This window comes from Amblyomma americanum, chromosome 10 (assembly GCF_052857255.1).
Source record: "Amblyomma americanum isolate KBUSLIRL-KWMA chromosome 10, ASM5285725v1, whole genome shotgun sequence".
NCBI lineage: Eukaryota > Metazoa > Arthropoda > Arachnida > Ixodida > Ixodidae > Amblyomma > Amblyomma americanum.
This window is the reverse complement of record NC_135506.1, coordinates 415,308-434,769: the sequence shown is the minus strand read 5'-3', so window position 1 is coordinate 434,769 and position 19,462 is coordinate 415,308. Positions and strand designations below refer to the sequence as shown.

The 19,462-nt window shown below is 49.1% G+C and overlaps 1 protein-coding gene across 1 annotated transcript in view; it reads left to right on the top strand.

The window, feature by feature from the left end:
- The window catches only part of LOC144107181 (histone-lysine N-methyltransferase SUV39H2-like), a 133,729-nt gene that overhangs the window by 95,151 nt on the left and 19,116 nt on the right, over positions 1–19,462 (top strand). The window contains exon 9 of the mRNA XM_077640186.1: positions 17,635–17,805. Within this exon, the coding sequence (XP_077496312.1) occupies positions 17,635–17,805 (171 nt within the window). The remainder of the gene's footprint in view (positions 1–17,634; positions 17,806–19,462) is intronic.

Below are 19,462 nucleotides of genomic sequence, written 5' to 3'. Positions count from 1 at the left end.
TGGGGCATGGATTTGGTGACCATCTTAAGTAGTCGTCACTTTCCTGTGATGCACAGTAACAATCTGATAATGCTGTACATTTAAACCTGGATATAACGAAGTTGAAAAAAAGTCCAGGTTTTCGTTACATGCAGTTTTTGCAAGACCCGAAAGGACAATGTAGAATTGAAAAAAAAATAAGGAATAGATGTAGGTGAAATCACCTTGAAGATGTTTACAGAAAACCCCATTACTTGAAGTCATAAGCACGGAGAAACGTTCCTCAATCGCACTGATAGCACGACTGCTGCAGCTTGCGCAGCGCCGCTACGAGTGGTGTGCGGAGAGCGGGAGAGGCGGGGGCACCACGACCGAGCTAGAGTAGAGCGTGCATAGTCGTGCCACTGCCGTAGACTGGCCACGGAGGCACATGCTTTTTCCTGCATGTTTCCTATCTTGATCTGCCCACTGCTGTTGCCTCAGGAAACGGCTCTTCGCCTTGCATCACTGGCGCTCTTCGCCATCCCTGCTCCAAAGTTCCAACATGCTAGAGCTTTCGCTGCCGGAATAATGTGCGCAACTATGCTGCGGCGATGGCCGTGCACTGCTTGTGCTGTTTTGTTTTTGCTATGCCCTATCACCTTTCACTGATTTTGAGCATGAACTCTTGTAGTGCCACGTTTTATCATGTTCCAGAATTGAAAGCAGCAGAGATGCTCTAGTGATGCTGGAGCACAACGCATTTTGTCAACTGTGGTCACTCATTGCGATCGTTCACGTTTCTGTGATGTCAGTTCACGCTTTATCGTTGTGAAACTCTTCTGCCAAATTTTGTAACTCAACAAAAGCTAACAGGTAGTCTTCTTACCGAGTTCATTATATCAAAGTCAACCACTGCAACACGTTTGTTGCATGGAGGTCTCAAATGCAGTCGCTTCGATGGGGGGTAGCTTTCAGGAATTAAAAAACTTTGTTATATTGCCATGTACCTGACTCGCGCCACCTCCGCGCTGAGCCACAAGGACGACGAAGCAGACATAGTCCTATGAGGAGTGCTCAGGCAGTGTTAGGTTTCTGAGATTAAACTGGGCCACTCTGAGGTCCCTTCCTATGCCTCTGGCTGCCCTAGTATGACAATATCAAAGAATTCGCTATGTGGAAGTTCATTATATCCAGGTTTAACTGTAGTCTTTTCCTGCATCAACCAAGGCAAGTAACTATGCAGCCGTTTACAGTAAAATCTCATTAATATGTTCCCGGTAAGTACATTCAAAATTTCGTCAATTCTGATAGTGTGACATGTTTAGTGGTTATCCGAACATGCGAACATGCAAGTTGTTTGAACTCGGAGCATGCAGCATCAGCACATTAGTGGCAGTCAGCCTACAGGGTGACTTTTTCATGATACTTCACTGCAGTGGGGGCAGAGCTTTTGAAAATGATGATGCACGAGAGCTTGGCGACGCTGGGAGCATGCAATGCAACCAAAAGTGCAGCAACAGTCAACTGCAGAAGTGGCTTCTCCGCACCGCATGCATGCAGTGGGGTGAAGCATCTGAAACGACAATGGTGACAGCGAAGAGGGTGCTGAACTGGACGAGTTAAGTGGCTTTATAGGTAGAATTCAGCGCAAACATACAATGATGTAAGGCACACACACGAGCGCTGAAAAGAACTCTCAGTTCAGCCTTCTCTTAGTTAAAGAACTCCCAGTTCAGCCTTCTCTTAGTTCCTTTCTTCTACATAGTGCTCTTTTGTGTGCTTTTCCTTATTTCCTCTTCTGTTTATGCTGAATTCTGACTATGAAGGTCTTGGTTACTTTCACTCTTGCTGTCGCCAGCCTGTGTATACATTGCTAAGTTTGTTTCGCACTAAAGACCGTGCAGCTACGACTGAAGTCTAGAAGCACCATAACAGTTCTTTAGATCTTGTGTCAAGTACTAACCCACCCTTCTAGGAAGTGAAATTGTGAATAAATGCCTCTGTACTTCATTCGTAGCCACATTTTCAGAATCTTGGTGGTTGGATCGTACATTTTCTCCCAATACTAGTACATTTTTTTCATGCATTTTTGAGAAAACGTATCAGCAGTGTTTTACTGTAGTCGCTTCACAGTTGGTGGCTCACGTCCTTGTACTGCACTCTTGCAAATGTGCAGTCTCTGGATCGTACTGCACTCTTGCAAATGTGCAGTCTCTGGATGGTTCGCTGAGAGAACTTGAAGCATTCAGTTGCAGTAGAGAGTTCAGGTGTCTTCTTGTTGGTGGACAGCACTTTGGTGAATTCAGCAACAGTTTTGAGCGGGTTACCAGTGAGGCTGGCAAGAATTTGCTCATTGATGTTGTGTATTAGGAATTTCCCATTCTTTTCATAGGCCTTGTAGGGTTTGGTGCAGTGAAAGAGACACTTTATTTTGCCACATAGACATGGATAGACCCATTCAGGAGTTGGACCCTGAGGTGGAGGTACAACTCAGATTTCTTTCCGGATGGCGCCCCTGAATGCCTTCAGAAGCTGCGTCTTCAATGCATGCCGAGTTGTTAGGGAGGTGTTGTGATTTTTCATACCAGGTTTATTTGAGGCGACGAAGCAATCGGGGTGTTGCTGCAAGCCTGGAGAGTAAGTTCTATCGGGTTCGTCAGCTCCCTGCCGAGGTTGAGAGTGGCAGGCGTGTACCCAGTCGAGCGGTTCACGGTCGACCTGAGAGCAAACCCAGTCTCAGAAAGACAGGTGTCCCAGTCGTCATGCGTCTCCGCAAATGCAACAAGCATGTGCTTGATGTTGCAGTTCACGCGTTCCCTGGGATCCGCCTGGGCGTGATACATGGTTGTTCTCCTGTGCTTAATGCTAAGGGCCACACAGGAGTCCACGAACAGTTCAGCAGTGAAGTACGATGAATTGTCTGTTATCATTATCAACTCCCCGGTTTAGCCGAATCATGTGAACACCTCGATCAGCTTTCCCATGATTACGCGTGCCATCAGCTTTCGAAGTGGGAACAGTTCCACCCATTTGTTGAAATGGTCTGTGACAACAAGCAGAAAGTGGTAAGGTCCCATGACGTCACAAGCCGCAATTTGTCAAGGACCCTGGCTATTGATCGCCTGCATGAGCCCGGGTGGACGTCCACCACGCGGCTTGACCCTTTGGCACACGTCGCACGAGCGGGCGTTGCAAATCACATCCCGCTTCATGCCAGGCCAGGTAGCGAGGCGCCACAACTTGAGGTAAGTCTTAGGGCCACTCGCATGCCCAGTGATGCACGTGTCATGAAAGTAGCGTAAAAGTTCCCCTCTCAACGTGCGTGGAATCACCACCTTGAAGGACTCATGTGTATCCTTCTCGGAGGGGATATATCTCAGCAGGATGCCACTGGAGCCGAGCAGATAGGAATCCATCACGCTCACAGCATTACCAGCTGTGTTCGAGTGCCCCGCACGGACAGTACTAGTTCCCTCCATGTGCGCCGCCCAGCTCCCTGAGCCCATCGAACACTTTTCGACAAAATGGATCCTCCCCCTGTGCCTCCAATAGCTCCTTGCTGCTGAAAATGCTCACCACTGAACTGACGAAATCCAAGTGGTTTACACTTTCGCCCTGGGAAGGTGGGTAGTCCCTTCCCTCGGGGCGTTGGGTGGGCTTCGCGGCAGTCACGCTGCTCTGGCTATCGGGCACGGCGAAGTGGGTGGTGCTGTTACTTCCCACGGCATCAACGGGCAGGCACAAAAGTACGTTCACCACAATGTTGTTTTTGTAGCAATAGCTACATTATGCTAGCATTTCAAGCCTTCAGTGTGGCCACCGTGGCGGTGCCGTGGCTGGTCACGTGGTTGTTCACATGGTGCGTGGTTGGTCACGTGGTGTGGAGCAGCTGCCAGCGGCGCGCCGTGCCGCCGAAACCGAGTGGGGGGAAGTGGAGATGGGGAGAGGTGGCTTGCTTAGATACCTCAGCCACGTGAGTCGTGAGTGCCATGTGATCAGTCTCAATCACGAAGGCGACTCCGTTGAGTAGTAGCCGAACTTCCGCAGAGCGAAGATAATTGCGAGACATTCTTTTTCTTTCACGGAACAGCTTCTCTCTGTGGGAGTTAATGAGCAGTTGGCGAACGCCACGGGTCTCAGGCTACCTTTGTGCTCTGAAGCAGGACTGCTCCTAAGCCTAGGTCACAATTGTCTGTGTGGATCACAAATTCCCTGTTCAGGTCAGGCTGCCTCAGCTCTGTGGTTTCTGCGAGCGCGCAAGTGAGATGGATTAGTGCCGCCTCTTGCTTGGGTCCCCAATGCCACTTCACACCTTTCCTCAACAACGTCGTTAAGGGGGCTTGCGGAGCTGCGCAATCTGGGATAAACTGATGATAAAAGTTAACCAGCCCCAGGAAGCGTCTCAGTCCGCCTGTGTCTGCCGGTGACGGGAACTGCAGTATAGCCCGCAGCATGTCCTCACACGGCAGAAGGCGTCCTTTATCTAGCGTGAACCCCAACAGTGCTATACAAGTTGCCGCTATCTGGGTCTTGTTCGGGTTCAGAGTGATTCCTGCTGACCTCAGCCTTCCTAGTACGTCCCTGAGATGGCGTCAGTGCTCATCAAAGGTTCCTGAATAGGCCGCAATGTCATCCAGGTAAGGAAGAGCATGGTGGCACCTTGCATCGCTTAGGACACAGTCCATCAGAAGCTGGTACTTCACGGGTGCTCCGGCCAGGCCGAATGGCATTCGGATAAACTGGAAAAGTCCCCTGTGACAAGTGAAAGCAGTTTTCTCTCGGTCACTGGGAATCATCTCCGCCTGAAAGTATCCTCTGCTGCCATCGAGCTTAGTGAAGTACTTCGCTCCACCAACATTAGACATGATCGAGGGAATGCTCGGAAGTGGACATGCGTCCTGTGTCACCTCGTTCAGGCGTCGATAGTCCACACAAGGGCGGGCAGTTCCATCCTTTTTGGGCACCAGCACCACTGGAAACCTCCAGGGGCTGTTTGAACGTCCCACAACGCCTGTGTCGAGAAGTCTGTCCAGAGCGTTATCGAGCGCTTTCCTCTTGGCCAAACTGACTGGCCGAGGATTGCACTTCCACGGAGCGGCGTCGCCTGTCAATTTTGTGCCTAACCAGCATAGTGCAGCCAGGCCACTCCGCGAGTACAGCGTTGTATTCGTTCAGGAGCAGAGACAAGTGCGCTATTTCCTCCCCCGACAAACCGTCTGAGTTTTTCAGCAGTAGGTGGGAAGGCCTGGATGCCGCCGCGGCTCAAAGTGCCACCGCAGTGGGAACAGGGGGTCGCACGGGAGGGGCGGAGTTCTCTTCCACGTTTTTCCTCTCAGCACGGTCGACCGGCTGGTATGACAGCCTGGCCGAAGGCATTTCGAGCAGCTTATTTGGGCCATCGTTGCGTACGTCTGCGTGCGTAGCATTGCAAAGCGAATGTGCTTCTGACGCTTTTGGGGGTTTAACGAAAGGTTTCAGGGTGCCACATGCTCGCTCCCTATATCCTCCGTTGCTGACGTCAATAACAATGCCCGTCTTGGCGAGGAAGTCTCTCCCAAGAATAATTGTAACCAATAGGCCCGGGAGGTGAGCTAAGTGCTGGTGCCTCGCTTGTTTCTCCCACCGCACCACAAGCCACGCAGCACCGCTCGCATGCGCCGTACCACTGGCTAATGGAAATGTGAGGTTGCTCTCTTGCAGTCGCAGTCCGTTCCGACGGAGATGCTCACATACTGCACATACCTTGTCGCCAAACAGGGATGCGCTCGCTCCTGTGTCTAGCAAAGCCATGAACTTACATTGAGCAACCGTAAGCTCAATAAGCGGGACTGGCGTGTCGATGGGTGGTTCCAAACGACAATGCACCGGGGCTAGGAGTTCGTGTGACTCACTGAGCACCGCTGTTGAATCCACTGGCTGTGCAGCGTTGCTCACCGGCGGCTCCGTTCGTTTCCTGAAAGCGCGTGCTCTCTGTTCACGGGGCGTCTCCAGTCCCGGTCGTAGTGCCCTCGTTGGTTGCACCGGTAGCAGAGAGTGTTCGGCAGTTGCCGGGTGTGGCAGTTGTCGCCGTTCGCCTGTGTATACATGTATGGCTGCCCCTCCCTGCCCGGGCGTACCATCACAGTTGCCCTTTGCTCTAGCGTCCTCGGGTCGGCATGTCAGTCCTGATTCTGCTTTAGTAGGTTGGAAAGTTGGGCTAGTTGGGTGACATTCATTTTAAAGGAAAAATACAGTGCGAACAGAGACGACGGACGATGAAGAGGTGCACAACACAAGCGCTTGTGTTGTGCACCTCTTCTTCGTCCGTCGTCTCTGTTCGCGCTGTATTTTTCTTTTAAAATGATTCTGCCTACCTTGGCCAGGTGCAGCGTGTGCTGCTCACATAGCATATCTGTACGGGTCGAGAGCTTTGTCAGATCACTTCCAACCGTTTCTCAGTTGCCCGTCACTGAATGCAACCGTTTCAGCTCCCCGGCAACGAATGCAAAAAGTCTCCGTTCCAGGCGCATCGCGGCTCAAGTGCCTGCGACGCTGGCAGTGGTGGCTGATACGCGTGGGGGGTGAGTATATCCACATGTATGTGCTTGGCTGCCGAAGCGAGTTCGTCCAAATCCCAGAACCTTTCTTGAGCCTTGTAGGTAGGCTGCAAAGGTAGAGTGAGCTTGATGCGTGACGCGGTCTACCTTCTCGCCATTCGGAGCTGAGGGGTCTGCAAAACGATTTAGTTCGTCCATTGCCCTCACGTGCTCAAGCAAGGATCCGTCCGGGTGCTGAGTACGCAGCTCCAACTTGCACCGCAGGCGACGCTCATAATCTTTGGGCAAGAACTCCTCGTGAAACCTCGCTCGAACTTCTCCATTGTGCGTGACTGGTGGCCAGTGAGGCGGAAACAGCGAGCAGCCTGATCACTCAGTGAGACTGGCACGACACGCGTCAGAATCTCGTCATCTGTAAGCCCCGTCGCCTGCTGGCAGGTCAGCATGCAATCCAGGTACTCGTTGGCGCTGACAAGATCATGGCAGCCGCCCTAGCTGGGAAGGCCCACCCGTAGCCTCAGTCTCGCCTCTGGAGCGGGTGTTTGCAGGTTATTCTGCGCGATACCCGTGAGGCTCTCTATGGGGCGCAAGGTGCGGTAAGTCGCAACCACGGCGGGTTTGTGCCAGAGGGGACAGACACGAGTATCCTGCTCGGATGATCGTGTATTACTCCTGAGCAATACAAGTAGCAGCGACAAAGCAACCGCCGCAACGCGGGAGTGTTCTGCTCGCGTACGGAGGTGAAAAGCACAAAATAGGGGGAACGCACACAAAATGGTGGGGGAGGAAGGTTTCGCTCACCTCGCGTGGTTCCTCGCCCACCGCCCGCGGTGGTCAAGTCATACGCGGTGGCCAGCCGATAACGGCAGTGGTCTCCGTGGCAGATCTGCATCCGTGCGTGTGCACAGCTCCTGCCAGAAGACGAGCGAGCCTAAGGAGAAACGCACCTCCTCCTGGGCTGTGGAGAGAATGTCTCTCCATTCTAAGAGGGAAAGTCTCCGCGGCGACGTCGCTGCAGGGCGCGAAAAGAAGCGGGGGCCGGCGTGAGTGCCCTCCTTCGCAAACCTGCCAAATGGCGCAGGCGTAACATTGCGTGTTAATTACGCACAGCCATTACTATAGGACAGAGGATTCGTGTATATCCCCACAAGAGCAAAGTATTTAAGTGCAGGACCGGGGTATTTGTTAGGACTGTTGTCTTGAACCACACCTGGGCATGAAGCAGCTCCTGGGTTAGCAGTGCTTATACGGATACGTCTGCTCTCTGCTGGAGTACCCACTGTGAAGGTGTTCCCAGGAAGGCCGGGCCAGATTCTGAAGGCATTAGCTGGCATAGCTTCAAGGAGTTTGATATTTGTTTGCGAGATACCCTGAAGAGTGGGGAGACTGTAGCACAGAAGGCCTTCACTGATTGCTCCATACAGCCATTGTAAAGAAGGTGTAGAACAGCCGCTTCTGGTGGTGGAGAACATGCAAAAGGCAGAGGCGTAAGAGCAGAGCTTGATTTTCAGCTTTTCTACATGTGGGGACCATGACAGTGACCTGTCAAATGTCACAAGGTCATGCGACCCAGGTCAGGGGTAGGAAACTTCCATATTACACCATTATCAAGCCAATACAGACATCAGGGCTGCTATTCTACTGTAAGGAACTGGCGCCACACTGCGGCAGGTGAAGACGCTCGAGAAGAAAAAGCGGAAGTGGAACGTGGCGAAGAGCGCGTGCGGGAGAAAAGAGGAGGAACGTGGTCAGCGACAGACGTGTTCGAGATCTGCTGGCTCCCCGAGTTTCCAGGCTTGGGCCTCAGCCACAGACATCCGGGCTACCAGACCTGGACAGCCGTTGTCAAGAGCCTGAGCCACCAGACCCAGGCGCGCCCCTCCTGTCCGGCAGCCTCAGAGCACGGGCCGCCTCTGTCTCCACCGCGTTCATACTGCCGAGGAGAGTTTGCTAGACAAATAAAAAAAACCCCGCCTGGTCCTGTCGTCGTGGACGCCAAAATTTGTGAGTGGAAGGACTGCAGTTTAAATTACCGCACGTTAAACGGAAGAAGAAATAGACCAGGCGGCATGTGGAAAAAAAAAGAAACTAATGTAAGCCTTAAGAGGAAATGTTTCACGAAACATGAACAGGAAAGCAAACAAACAAAGACAACACTCGCGGAAGACAAAGGAGAGCTTCAGGAAAAGAAGAAAGGTTCACTCAGTACGGCGAAGTGTTGAGCATTCCACGTGTGAACTTGGTAGATGGTGCGTCGGGTGAGGAGGTGTGGCGAGGCGTCGGCGCAGTCTATGGGCTTCGGTGGAGGCCCTGATGGAACACAGGCGTGTCCCCCAGGTCAGGTAGCCCAGGTAAGCAGCGGTGGAGACAGAGGCGGCCCTGCTCTGAGGCTGCCGGACAGGAGGGGAACAGCGGCGCCTGGGTCTGGTGGCTCAGGCTCTCGACGATGGCTGTCCAGGTCTGGTAGCCCGGACGTCTGCAGCTGAGGCCCAAGCCTGGAAACTCGGGGAGCCAGCAGATCTCGAATACGTCCGTCGCTGACCGTGTTCCTCCTGTTCTCTTGGCCACGTTCTACTTGCGCTTTTTCTTCCCCTGACCTATAGCAGTAGGGAAGAAGTCGGCCTGAGTGTCATCATGACTGCGGCAGAAAAGGGGACACTTAGGCTCCACCTTTTAGGGTATGACATTCTAGCGTTAATGCTCATGCATGCATAATTGATCATTCTCGACTTTGCATTCCCTGGGAGCACACATACCGGTCCTGGCACAGTGGTGCCACTGGCCCACGGTGCGACGCAGGTTGCTCTTGTTGAGCAATCTCGTGACCAATCGTTAATTTAGCTGCCGGTGTTGTGATGATGCCAAGTGACCTAGGTTGCTTCTTGGGTGATTTTTTGCTTGCAGTGCCGGGTATTCTGTAGAACAGGAGTGTGTTATCAAACTTCATCCCCGAGCAGGGTTTGAACCACCGCCAGTGAATATAGAGCAGCTTCATATCCTGGTGCTACAGCCAATGTGGCCACTGCTATTGCGTATCATGCTGCGTGCATGAGCAGGAATATTTCAGTTTGAAGCATCAGTTCTCCTCCAGCCACCAGGTGCTAGCTTGTATCCTACCCTTGAACTAGGTCACAAGTGGGCCACCTGCTCTGGGGATTTTTAATGCACACGCCACTGCTGGATTTTCCACTGAACGGAATGCTATTGCATTAAAAATTTTGTTGTGGGAATGTGCTAGCTTTCTTTATTGGACAAACTTTGCGATTCAGACAACCTCTCACGACCAACCATTAATTGAATTGCCACTGTGGTCAGTTTGTTCAGCTTGGATGGAACGGACAAACCAACAACACTGAAGTCAGCGATTGGGGGCTCTAGTGCTAGTGCACTAAAACCGGTCGACGGTATGGCTCATGGATCGCCAGAACATGCGCCTGCAGTGAAGATGTGCTTTGCTGTAGGGCATCAGGGGATACCAGTTATGCGCACTTGGCACTTCGTCAGAGCAGCATCTAGCAGAGGTGCTGTTATTGAAGCACCCCCACCCCCAGCAGGGCCATGTATCCTGCGGCCCGACCAATTTTGCTCTGGGCTTGCGCCTTTTCTTTTTGTGGTCTGTAATGATTGAAAGCTAGTTTATCAGCATCTTTGATTGCAGTAAGTAATTGCATAGTCTGTCCAAATAAGCTAGCACATTTGCGCAACAAAATTTTTAACGTAACAGCCTTAGGCATAGTAGCAGCTCCAAACCACCCACAAGAGAAGAATAGACACCGAGAGACAGGCACAGACACTGCACTCTGTGGGGACATGTGAAGCGCGTTGGCAAAATTCTGCGATCAGAGCTGTGGCGGCAAGTGCGCATTTACCAGGACTGGCTGTCAGTTACTTGCTACACCCAGTATTCGCAGTGGCTGGCTGAAACCAAGCTACGCTACATCAGATGTCTCACGGGTCAACTAACTGAGATGTGGTGGGCGTATTACTTAAGACAAGCTCTCCAAGGTCTGGAGAAGACAAGGAAAAAACAGCTAGTGGAAGCTTGAAAGTACTGGGAGGTGTTGACCTGCCCCAGGACATAAGCGGACTCCTCAACAAGGGACCCAAGTACGGACTAGCACCATCAGTACCTATTCAAGACCTGGCTGCACTGAATCGTCGTATAGCAAAGAAAGCATTGACAGAACAGCGTGAGAGATGCCTGCTTGAAGGGGTGGACTGCCTGAAGAAAGCTGCTGTTGTATCGAAAAATAAGCAGTGTGCAACGTCTTTGCAGAAAATGGTCGCACACTTTAAAGAGAATGATTTATCACTTGTACAGGCAGACAAAGAAGGAGGATTTGTGGTTCTTTCGCAGGGCATGTTTAATGAGAAAGCACATCAGGCAGTGCAAAAAAAAAAAATAACTTCACCGCTATAAAAGGCCGCCTCAATATCGCAAAACAAAAAGTTGCCAACTTCTGCAAGGATGTGGGAAAAGATTTGTTGAGTACGAAGATATCCAACTGTAACGGCAATGCGTTGAAAGTGTTTTTTAGTCCCAATAAGCGCAAGCCTGAAGTTCCTTTCCGCACCATAGTCAGTGAAAAGGGGACTTGGGACTTGGCAGTTGCTGGTAAGCCAGTACCTTCAAATATCGTTAAAAGAATTGACAATCACTGACCCTTTCCTTATTAAAAATTCCAAGGAAATAATCAAAGTTCTAAAATCTAAACCGAGCATCAGTTACGCGTTTTCTGTGGATATAGAAGATCTGTATTATTCAATACCTCACCAAGAGCTGTTCACAGCACCGAAGCAATGCATTGACATGAGTGGTGTTGTCCCTTTTTCAGAATTCAGCTGGCATGTCTGTTGACAATTTTTTGACGCTTTTAGAATTTTATCTCCAAAGTACTTTTATCACTTTTAATGACAAGCACTGCTTGCAGACCAAAGGAATTTGCATTGAGTCATGCGTTGCACCCATTTTAAGCGATATATTTTTAGCCAGCATTGACCAGATTTTATCTTCTGTTTTTAGCCTGGACGAAGTCACGAAAGTGTACAGATACGTTGACGATTTTTTTATCATTTTGGACAAGCAGAGCCCTTTACACTGCTGCGCTACTGTTAATAACATTTTAGACGCTTTTAAAAAGCATGGGAAGGGACTGGCGTTCACTTGCGAGTTACCGAAGCAAAAGGCCCTTCAGTTTTTAGACATACGTGTCAAGTTTGGTGAGGAACGTGTGTGTTGGGCATTTTTTTTTTTTTACATAATACTGCAGACTTTGTGGTCCAAGCAGGAAGGGCAGATAACAAGGCATATTTACAAACGCCATAAAGTTATTACATAGACAAAAGGTTTGACACATGACACAAATGAGCGAAACAAGTCAAAAGAAATACATTGCACATCAATTTGCACATCAAAATTCATTGCTAAGATTTCTTTCAAAACTTTCACTCGAGACAATCTGTTCAGGCAGTGCATTCCAATCGTTTATTGTGCGCAGAAAGTATGAGTATTTAAACAAGTTTGTTTTTGCAAAATATGGTGTTAGGGCATGGGTATATTGGTGATGGGTTTTTCGTGTAGTTGAAGGTGTAACATAAGGTGAAGAAGAAATTCCTAACTTTCCCTGGATGAGTGAAGGAAGAAACGTTAATCGAGCAATTTTCCGTTTTATACGAAGAGGTTTAATTTCGTTGGAGGCCATTAAAGCAGATGGTGAATCAGTTCTCTTGAATTTATTGTAAATGAAGCGCACAGCCCGCCTTTGCACGTTTTCTATTTTCGCTATATCTTTTTTGGTGTACGGTTCCCACACTATAGCCGGATACTCTAGTTTGGGCCGAATAAGAGAGTTATAGGCTAATAGCTTAACGTGACTGGGTGCTCCTTTGAGCTTGTGTTTCAAAAATCCAAGTTTTTTTAACGCAGATGAACAGATGTAATCAACATGGTCGCTCCAGTTAAGCTGTGAATTTATTAAAACGCCTAAATATTTGTATTTTTCGACTTCCGAGATAGTGGTGCCGCAAGCAGAGTAACTAAAGTGGATAGGACGTTTCTTTCTTGTCATGCGCAAAAGCACAGTCTTATCAGAATTGAAGACCATTCCTGATCTGTCACACCAGGCCACGATTTCGCGGAAAGTATCATTCAGTAATATTTGGTCAGCCACAGAACTTATTGCAAGCAGCATATGCTCCACGTGTGCAAAAACAGCTCCTACCGTATGATTCCGCTCATTCAAAGCTCCTAAAACGCAGCATTGTAAACCTCTGCCTAGAATCAGCACTGGAGAAATCGTGCGAACACGAAATGGCAAGCAGCTTTAATAGTCAATTGGGAAGATTAGTAGCGTCTGGGTACCCTCAGTCAGTCGTGACGGCGGTTGCCGAGACCCTCCTTAAAAAGTGAAGAAGCACACGAAGAGCCTGAAGACGAGGGAAGATGAAAGGAGCGTGCGACCGGAAGTTGTCCCCTACCTGCATAAAATTTCACACAACCTGAAGAAGGTTGCGGGCAGGTTTGGGGTGCCTTTCGTTTTTTCAGCTCTGGAAAAACTATCTAAGCTAGCCCTCATATCTCCGGCAAGGAATCCGCAAAAAAAGGCTGCGGAAAAAAGCATACCAGGCCATGCGTGCGTTGCCAAACAGGAGTGGTTTACGAGATACCGTTGCCTATGTAGGCCAAACAGGCAGATGCCTGAACGATTGACTCAGGGAGCACCAACTAAATTTACAGAACAGTGAGGACGTGCACTTAGTTCAGCACTGCAGGTCTTGCAAGTGTTGGCCTCATTTTGAAAGTACTATGGTCCTAGGCAGAGGTAAAGACCAGACCGCACGTGAGCTTTTGGACGCCTTCCATATAAAGAAAAGGGGCAGTGATTGTATTAGTGATACGTCAGTTATGCTGTATAGTTCGGAACATGAGCTTTTTTTTGCTACAAGATAAGATGTATGATCAGGATGTTGTGATGGCACGCCTTCTTTCTCTCTCTTAACGCGCATGCGCGACGCAGCCTATATATTCCACTTTGATAGCTTGGAATAAAATCAGTTGTGAGTGCAGCATCTGTGCGTGTCTCTAGGTGTCTATTCTTCTCTTGTGTGTGTTTTTGCACTGCTACTATGCCTAAGACAAGTAACCAACTCGCCCAAGAGCTCGTTTTACTAAACGTAGCAGGATTAAGGGTCCCTTTCGACGGAAAACTCGGTGGCGGCGGCAATATGAGCAAAAAATCCCCAGAGGAAGAGGCCTAGGTCACGTGACCTTGTGATGTCATCACAACCCCCCGCCGGATTGTGAGCAAACTGTGTCAGGTGGCAGTGAAATTAATTATAGGTTGCTCAGGAAGAGCAACATGGGTCCCACTGGTGGCTGCGTTTGAAGCAGCAGCCTGCTGGGGCAGGGGCATAACTCTGAACCGCTGCGCCAGTAATGATTTAAGGACCCCCAGCGATCTACGAATGTCAGTAGAGAATGGCCAATTCTGCATGTACAGGCATGCAGGCAGAACGTAGGTCACAGAGGGACCTCCAATGCCTCCGCATTGTACTCTTCAGCATCATCATCATCATCAGCCTGACTACACCCACTGCAGGGCAAAGGCCTCTCCAGTGGCTCTCCAATTAACCCTGTTTTTTTCCAGTTGCATCCTCCCTATGCCTGCAAACTTCCTAATCTTATCCAACCACCTAACCTTCTGCCGCCCCCTGCTATGCTTGCCTTCTCTTGGAATCCACTCCATCACTCTTGAGGACCAGTGGTTATCTTGCCTTCGCATTACATACCCTGCCCAAGCCCTTTTCTTCCTCTGATTTCGAATAGGATGTCATTAACACGTGTTTGTTCCCTCACCCACTCTGCCCGCTCCTGGTCTCTTAACGTTACACCTATAATTTTTTCTTCCATGGCTCGCTGCGTTGTCCTTAACTTAAGCTGAACCCTTTTCGTTAGCCTCCACGTTTCTGCCCCGTAGGTGAGTACCGGTAAGCTACAGTTGTTGTACACTTTTCTCTTGAGGGGTATTAGTAAACTGTCATTCATGATCTGAAAGATCCTGCCATATGCGCTCTGCCCCATTCTTATCCTTCTAGTTATTTATTTCCCTTTCTTGATCCGGACCAGCGGCCACTAGCTGCCCTGAGTGGACGTATTCCTTTACCACTTTAAGCACCTCGCTACCAATTGTGAACTGCTGTTCCATTGCTAGAGTATTGAACATTACTTTGGTTTTATGTGTGTTAATTTTTAGACCCAGCATTCTGCTCTACCTGTCTAACTCATTGATCATGATTTGCAGTTCATCTCCTGAGTGACTCAGCAAGGCAATGTCATCAGCGAATTGCAGATTATTTAGGTATTCTCCATTAACTCTTATCCCCAACTGTTCCCAATTCAGGCCTCGGAATACCTCCTGTAAACAGACGGTGAATAGCATTGGCAAGATCGTATCTCCTTGCCTGACGCCCTTCCTTATTGAAATTTTATTGCTGACTTTATGGAGGATTATGGTAGCTGTGCACTTGCTATATATATCTTGTAGTATTTTGACATAAGGCTCTTCTACACCCTAAGGGTGGGTTAACTCTTTTGTTATAGTGATCCGTACCTGGGAAGTAACATGCAAGAAAGGACCCCAGGCCGCTGAAGGGACCCATTAACATCCTCGCCTTAAGATGGAGCTTAAGCGCCCCTTCAAGTTTTTGAACTAATGTGCTGGCACGTTACAATTGAGGTTGGAATACGACCGGCTGGGACACATTTTTCTTGTTTCTTTTTTTCTGGTTCCAGTATAAGTTATATATTAAGCGGGTGGTCTGGGCACTGTTATTTTAGTGCCCTAGCACTTGTACTGGTCACTCCCCGCATTTAGCCCTTGTGTGTTTGTCTGTCTGGAGACGGTTTGTGGCAGGCTGCTCACTTGCCCACCGGGTGATGGGCAACCTGGCCAGGCAAATATATATATATGAGGGATCGGCGATGCGTGGGGTCATTAGGCCTGGTCTTGGCGCCCCACCTCTGCAGCCTCCCTTTGAACTCCCCTCCGTCAGACGGCGACGGAGCACGCTGAACATCCTTCTTAGTGTCAGGCACCCCAGGCAGCGGCGGGCCGCACGCTTTGTTCTCCTTCCAGGGCTGTTTCACGCTGGACGTGCAAGGAGCACTACACTCCCCGCCGGCAGTCCTTCTCTCGACAGACACCAGACGTGGCATGAGCTTGCGACGAACGTCTTGTTTGGAAGATTATGAAAAGTGGTACTTTTTCAGGGAGGGGGCAATAAAAGTGACGAATGGGCAGCTAGGGCCAGATTTGAGATGACCCCACTGACTGGGTATCAATGAGGCGTTGGCTAGCAGGTAGGCCTGGGAATGCTAAGCCACCTGGGAAACTCGGAGCCGAGCTGGCAGTTGCTCACAGCAGAAGCCGCCGCGGTGGCTGAGTGGTTACGGCGCTCGGCTGCCGGCCCGAAAGACGCGGGTTCGATCCCAGCCGCGGCGGTCGAATTTCGATGGAGGTGAAATTCTAGAGGCCCGTGTACTGTGCGATGTCAGTGCACGTTGAAGAACCCCAGGTGGTCGAAATTTCCGGAGCCCTTCACTACGGCGTCCCTCATAGCCGGAGTCGCTTTGGGACGTTAAACCCCCATAAACCAAACAGCAGAAGCGTCCCGTTGGAGCCCGATGACAGCCCTAATTGCGGGATGGTGCCGGGGTTGATGGACCTCGGGGAGGCCGATTGCACGTGCTGGCATGATTGTGTGTTTTTGCTTTTCGTTTTGTGTGAGAGAGAGTGTTTTGGTAATACTGAAAAAGCTGCTGGGCAGGGCATGCAAACCAGTAGACCAATGGTTGTGGTGCCTTCCGAGAAAATCGGGTTTTCTTGAAGTGAATTTGATGTCTATTTTTGTCTTGTGTACTTTAGGGAAAGGGTTATGTACCTTACGGAAATGGGAGGGCGGTCCATACACTTGTTTAACAAATCATGCTAATAGTTTGACATGATTGGATGCTACTGAATATAGGCCGGGCCGTTGGTCTTTATAACCAGGCCCCGGAGCCGGGAAAAAGGGTTCTAGGCTGCGGTCAGGTGTAATGCATCTTCGGTTATGCCGAGTAGGGGCCTCCCTAGTGTTAGCCAGTTCCACCTTTTGTTGTTTAATGTTTTTGCTGCTTAAATTGTCTCTTGTGCATCAACTTGTATGTAATGTAAATTTTTGTACACAAAACTTCAAGTCATACTTCCTTAATACCTGCATCTTAATTCGTCACAAGACCGTCTCTGACGGCGCACCTTTGGTGCAAGGAAGACAAAGAATCAAGCGGACCAACAACTTCACTATATATATATATATATATATATATATATATATATATAAGTAGCCGACGGGTAATTCGGACTCCAACAATTCGGACTTGTAGGATATTTCGGACCTCGATGAGGCACCGTCAGTCACCCCATAGAAGCGCATACATATTTGCGACGGATATTTCGGACTTCAAAAGTCCGAAAGTTCGATTTTTTGGACTAATTTCAGTCGCCTGCAGGCCAAAATCTGCCATTTTATCGGCTTTTCCATGGAGGAAAAAAAAAACTGAGAAAGGAGCATCCGGTGAGAGACTTTAAGCCTAGTCATAAAAAGTAAAAATGCATTAAAAAGAAGAGAGTCGGTCCCCCCGTGACCACGTCACGTGATAGCGTGCGGTGATATCTAGCACCGCTGGGCGCGCGCATGCACGGACTAGCGTGGCAGACTGACTGTAGATCAACCTCCTTGCTGTATACTGTAGAACGTTAGTCCAAACTATGTTTTAAATTTTTATGTTGCTATTTTGAAAGATAGTCCTAGACTGCTCAAATATTAGAGGGACTATTTGCTGTGCTTTCGCGGCCCTGATTGGACGAGAGTGCTCTACCTTTGACAGTGCTGCAAACAGCTTGTGATACAGAGTGTTATTATGCCCAGAGAGATAATGTAATGGGACAAAGTGTGCATGTCTGTCCTTTAAGCTCATTTTCAAGCAAAGACATTTGCTATTTTTTGTTTGAGTGCAATGTGCAGCATATCCTGTTAGCCTAGCAGGACATCAGTGAAGCCACCCTCTAATAGGCCATACCTCTCCCACACGTTTGTGCAGGTGATCACTGATGAAGAGGCAAATAAACGCGGCGAGTGGTACGACTCCAGAGGCTGCACATATCTGTTTGACCTTGACTACCATCTTGCAGAAGAATCTGTGGATCAAGGGTCAATGTACACTGTGGATGCTGGAACATACGGGAACATTGCCCATTTTGTGAACCACTCGGTAAGAACGTGAGCCAGCGTGAAGGAATGCATGCAGTTTTTGTCATCAGCATTCTTCCCTGCATCATAATCACTCTGACTACAGACACTGCAGAACAAAGGCCTCTCCAATTAACCCGGTCCTGTGCCAGCTGCACCACACTATCCCTGCAAACTTCTTAATCTCATCCACCCATCTAACTTTCTGCCACCCCCTGCTACGCTTCCCCTTTCTTGGAATCCCTTAAGGACCATCGTTTATCTTGCCTTTGAATTACATGCCCTGCCCAAGCCCATTTCTTCCTCTTGATTTCGACTAGGATGTCATTGACCCGTGTTTGTTCCCTCACCCACTGTGCCCTCTTCCTGTTTCTTAGCATTACACCTATCATTTTTCTTTCCATGGTTCGCTATGCTGCCCTTAACTTAAGTTGAACCCTTCTTTTTAGCCTCCATGTTTCTGCCCCATAGGTGAGTACCGGTAAGATATAGCTGTTAGTTACTTTTTTCTTGAGGGACGTTGGTAACCTACCATTCATGATCTGAGAACCTGCCATATGTTCTCCACCCCATTCTTATCCATCTAGTTATTTCCCTCTCATGATCCGGATCAGCTGTCACTACCTGCCCTAAGTAGACCTATTCCCTTACCACTTCCAGCGCCTCGCTACCATCTGTGAACTGCTGTTCCCTTCCGAGACTGTTGAACATTACTTTGGTTTTCTGCGTTTTAATTTTTAGACCCGCAGTACTGCTGTGCCTGTCTAACTCACTGATCATGTTTTGCAGTTCATCTCCTGAGAAATGTCATCAGCATATTGCAGATAACTAAGGTATTCTCCATTAACTCCTATCCGCAACTGTTCCTAATCGAGGCCTCTGAATACCTCCTGTAAACAGGTGGTGAACAGCATTGGCAAGATCGTGTCTCCCTGCCTGACACCTTTTCTTATTGGAATTTTATTGCTGACTTTATGGAGGACTTTATCTTCCTATTTTTCATCAGGCTGTTCTGCACCGATTCCACAATACCCACATGATGGCTGAAAAAGTTTCAGCTGAGTTAAATGCTTTCTCGTATTCTATAAAGGCTACATATAGGGGCTGGTTATACTCTTTGGATTTCTTTATCACTTGATTGATAGCGTGAATATGGTCAATTGTTCAGGAAAAAAAAACAGTCAAAAGACGGAACACAGCGAAGAGAGAAGGCACACACACGACGACTGGACTAACAACTGTGCTTTATTGAAGGAAACAGTCTGACAGGAAAAGGTGACACAGCTCAGTCATAAAAAAATCTACATCTAAAGATAAGCTGTGATGTAGCGCCGTTGCGAAAGGAAGCTAGTTCCTTCTGCATAAGGTAGATAGAAGGATTGCTGATGCATCATCCCCTTGCGTACTAATGAGGAAGGCTTAGAGAATTTCGCACTCAACTTTTCCCTTGCCTCTGCCAACAATACTAACATTAGAAAACAGCGGGTAGAAGCCGCATTCCCAGCAATGTCGAGGCAAGTTAGTGCCATCAGTAGGGGACAGAGAGTTGTGGTGCTCTCTCAGTCTTTCATTAATACACGGGCCTGTTTGGCCAGTGTACACTTTTTCGCAGGTCAGCGGAATTCTGTATACCACACCTGTGGTACAGGTGACGTAGCGGTTTTCATGCTGCATCGAAC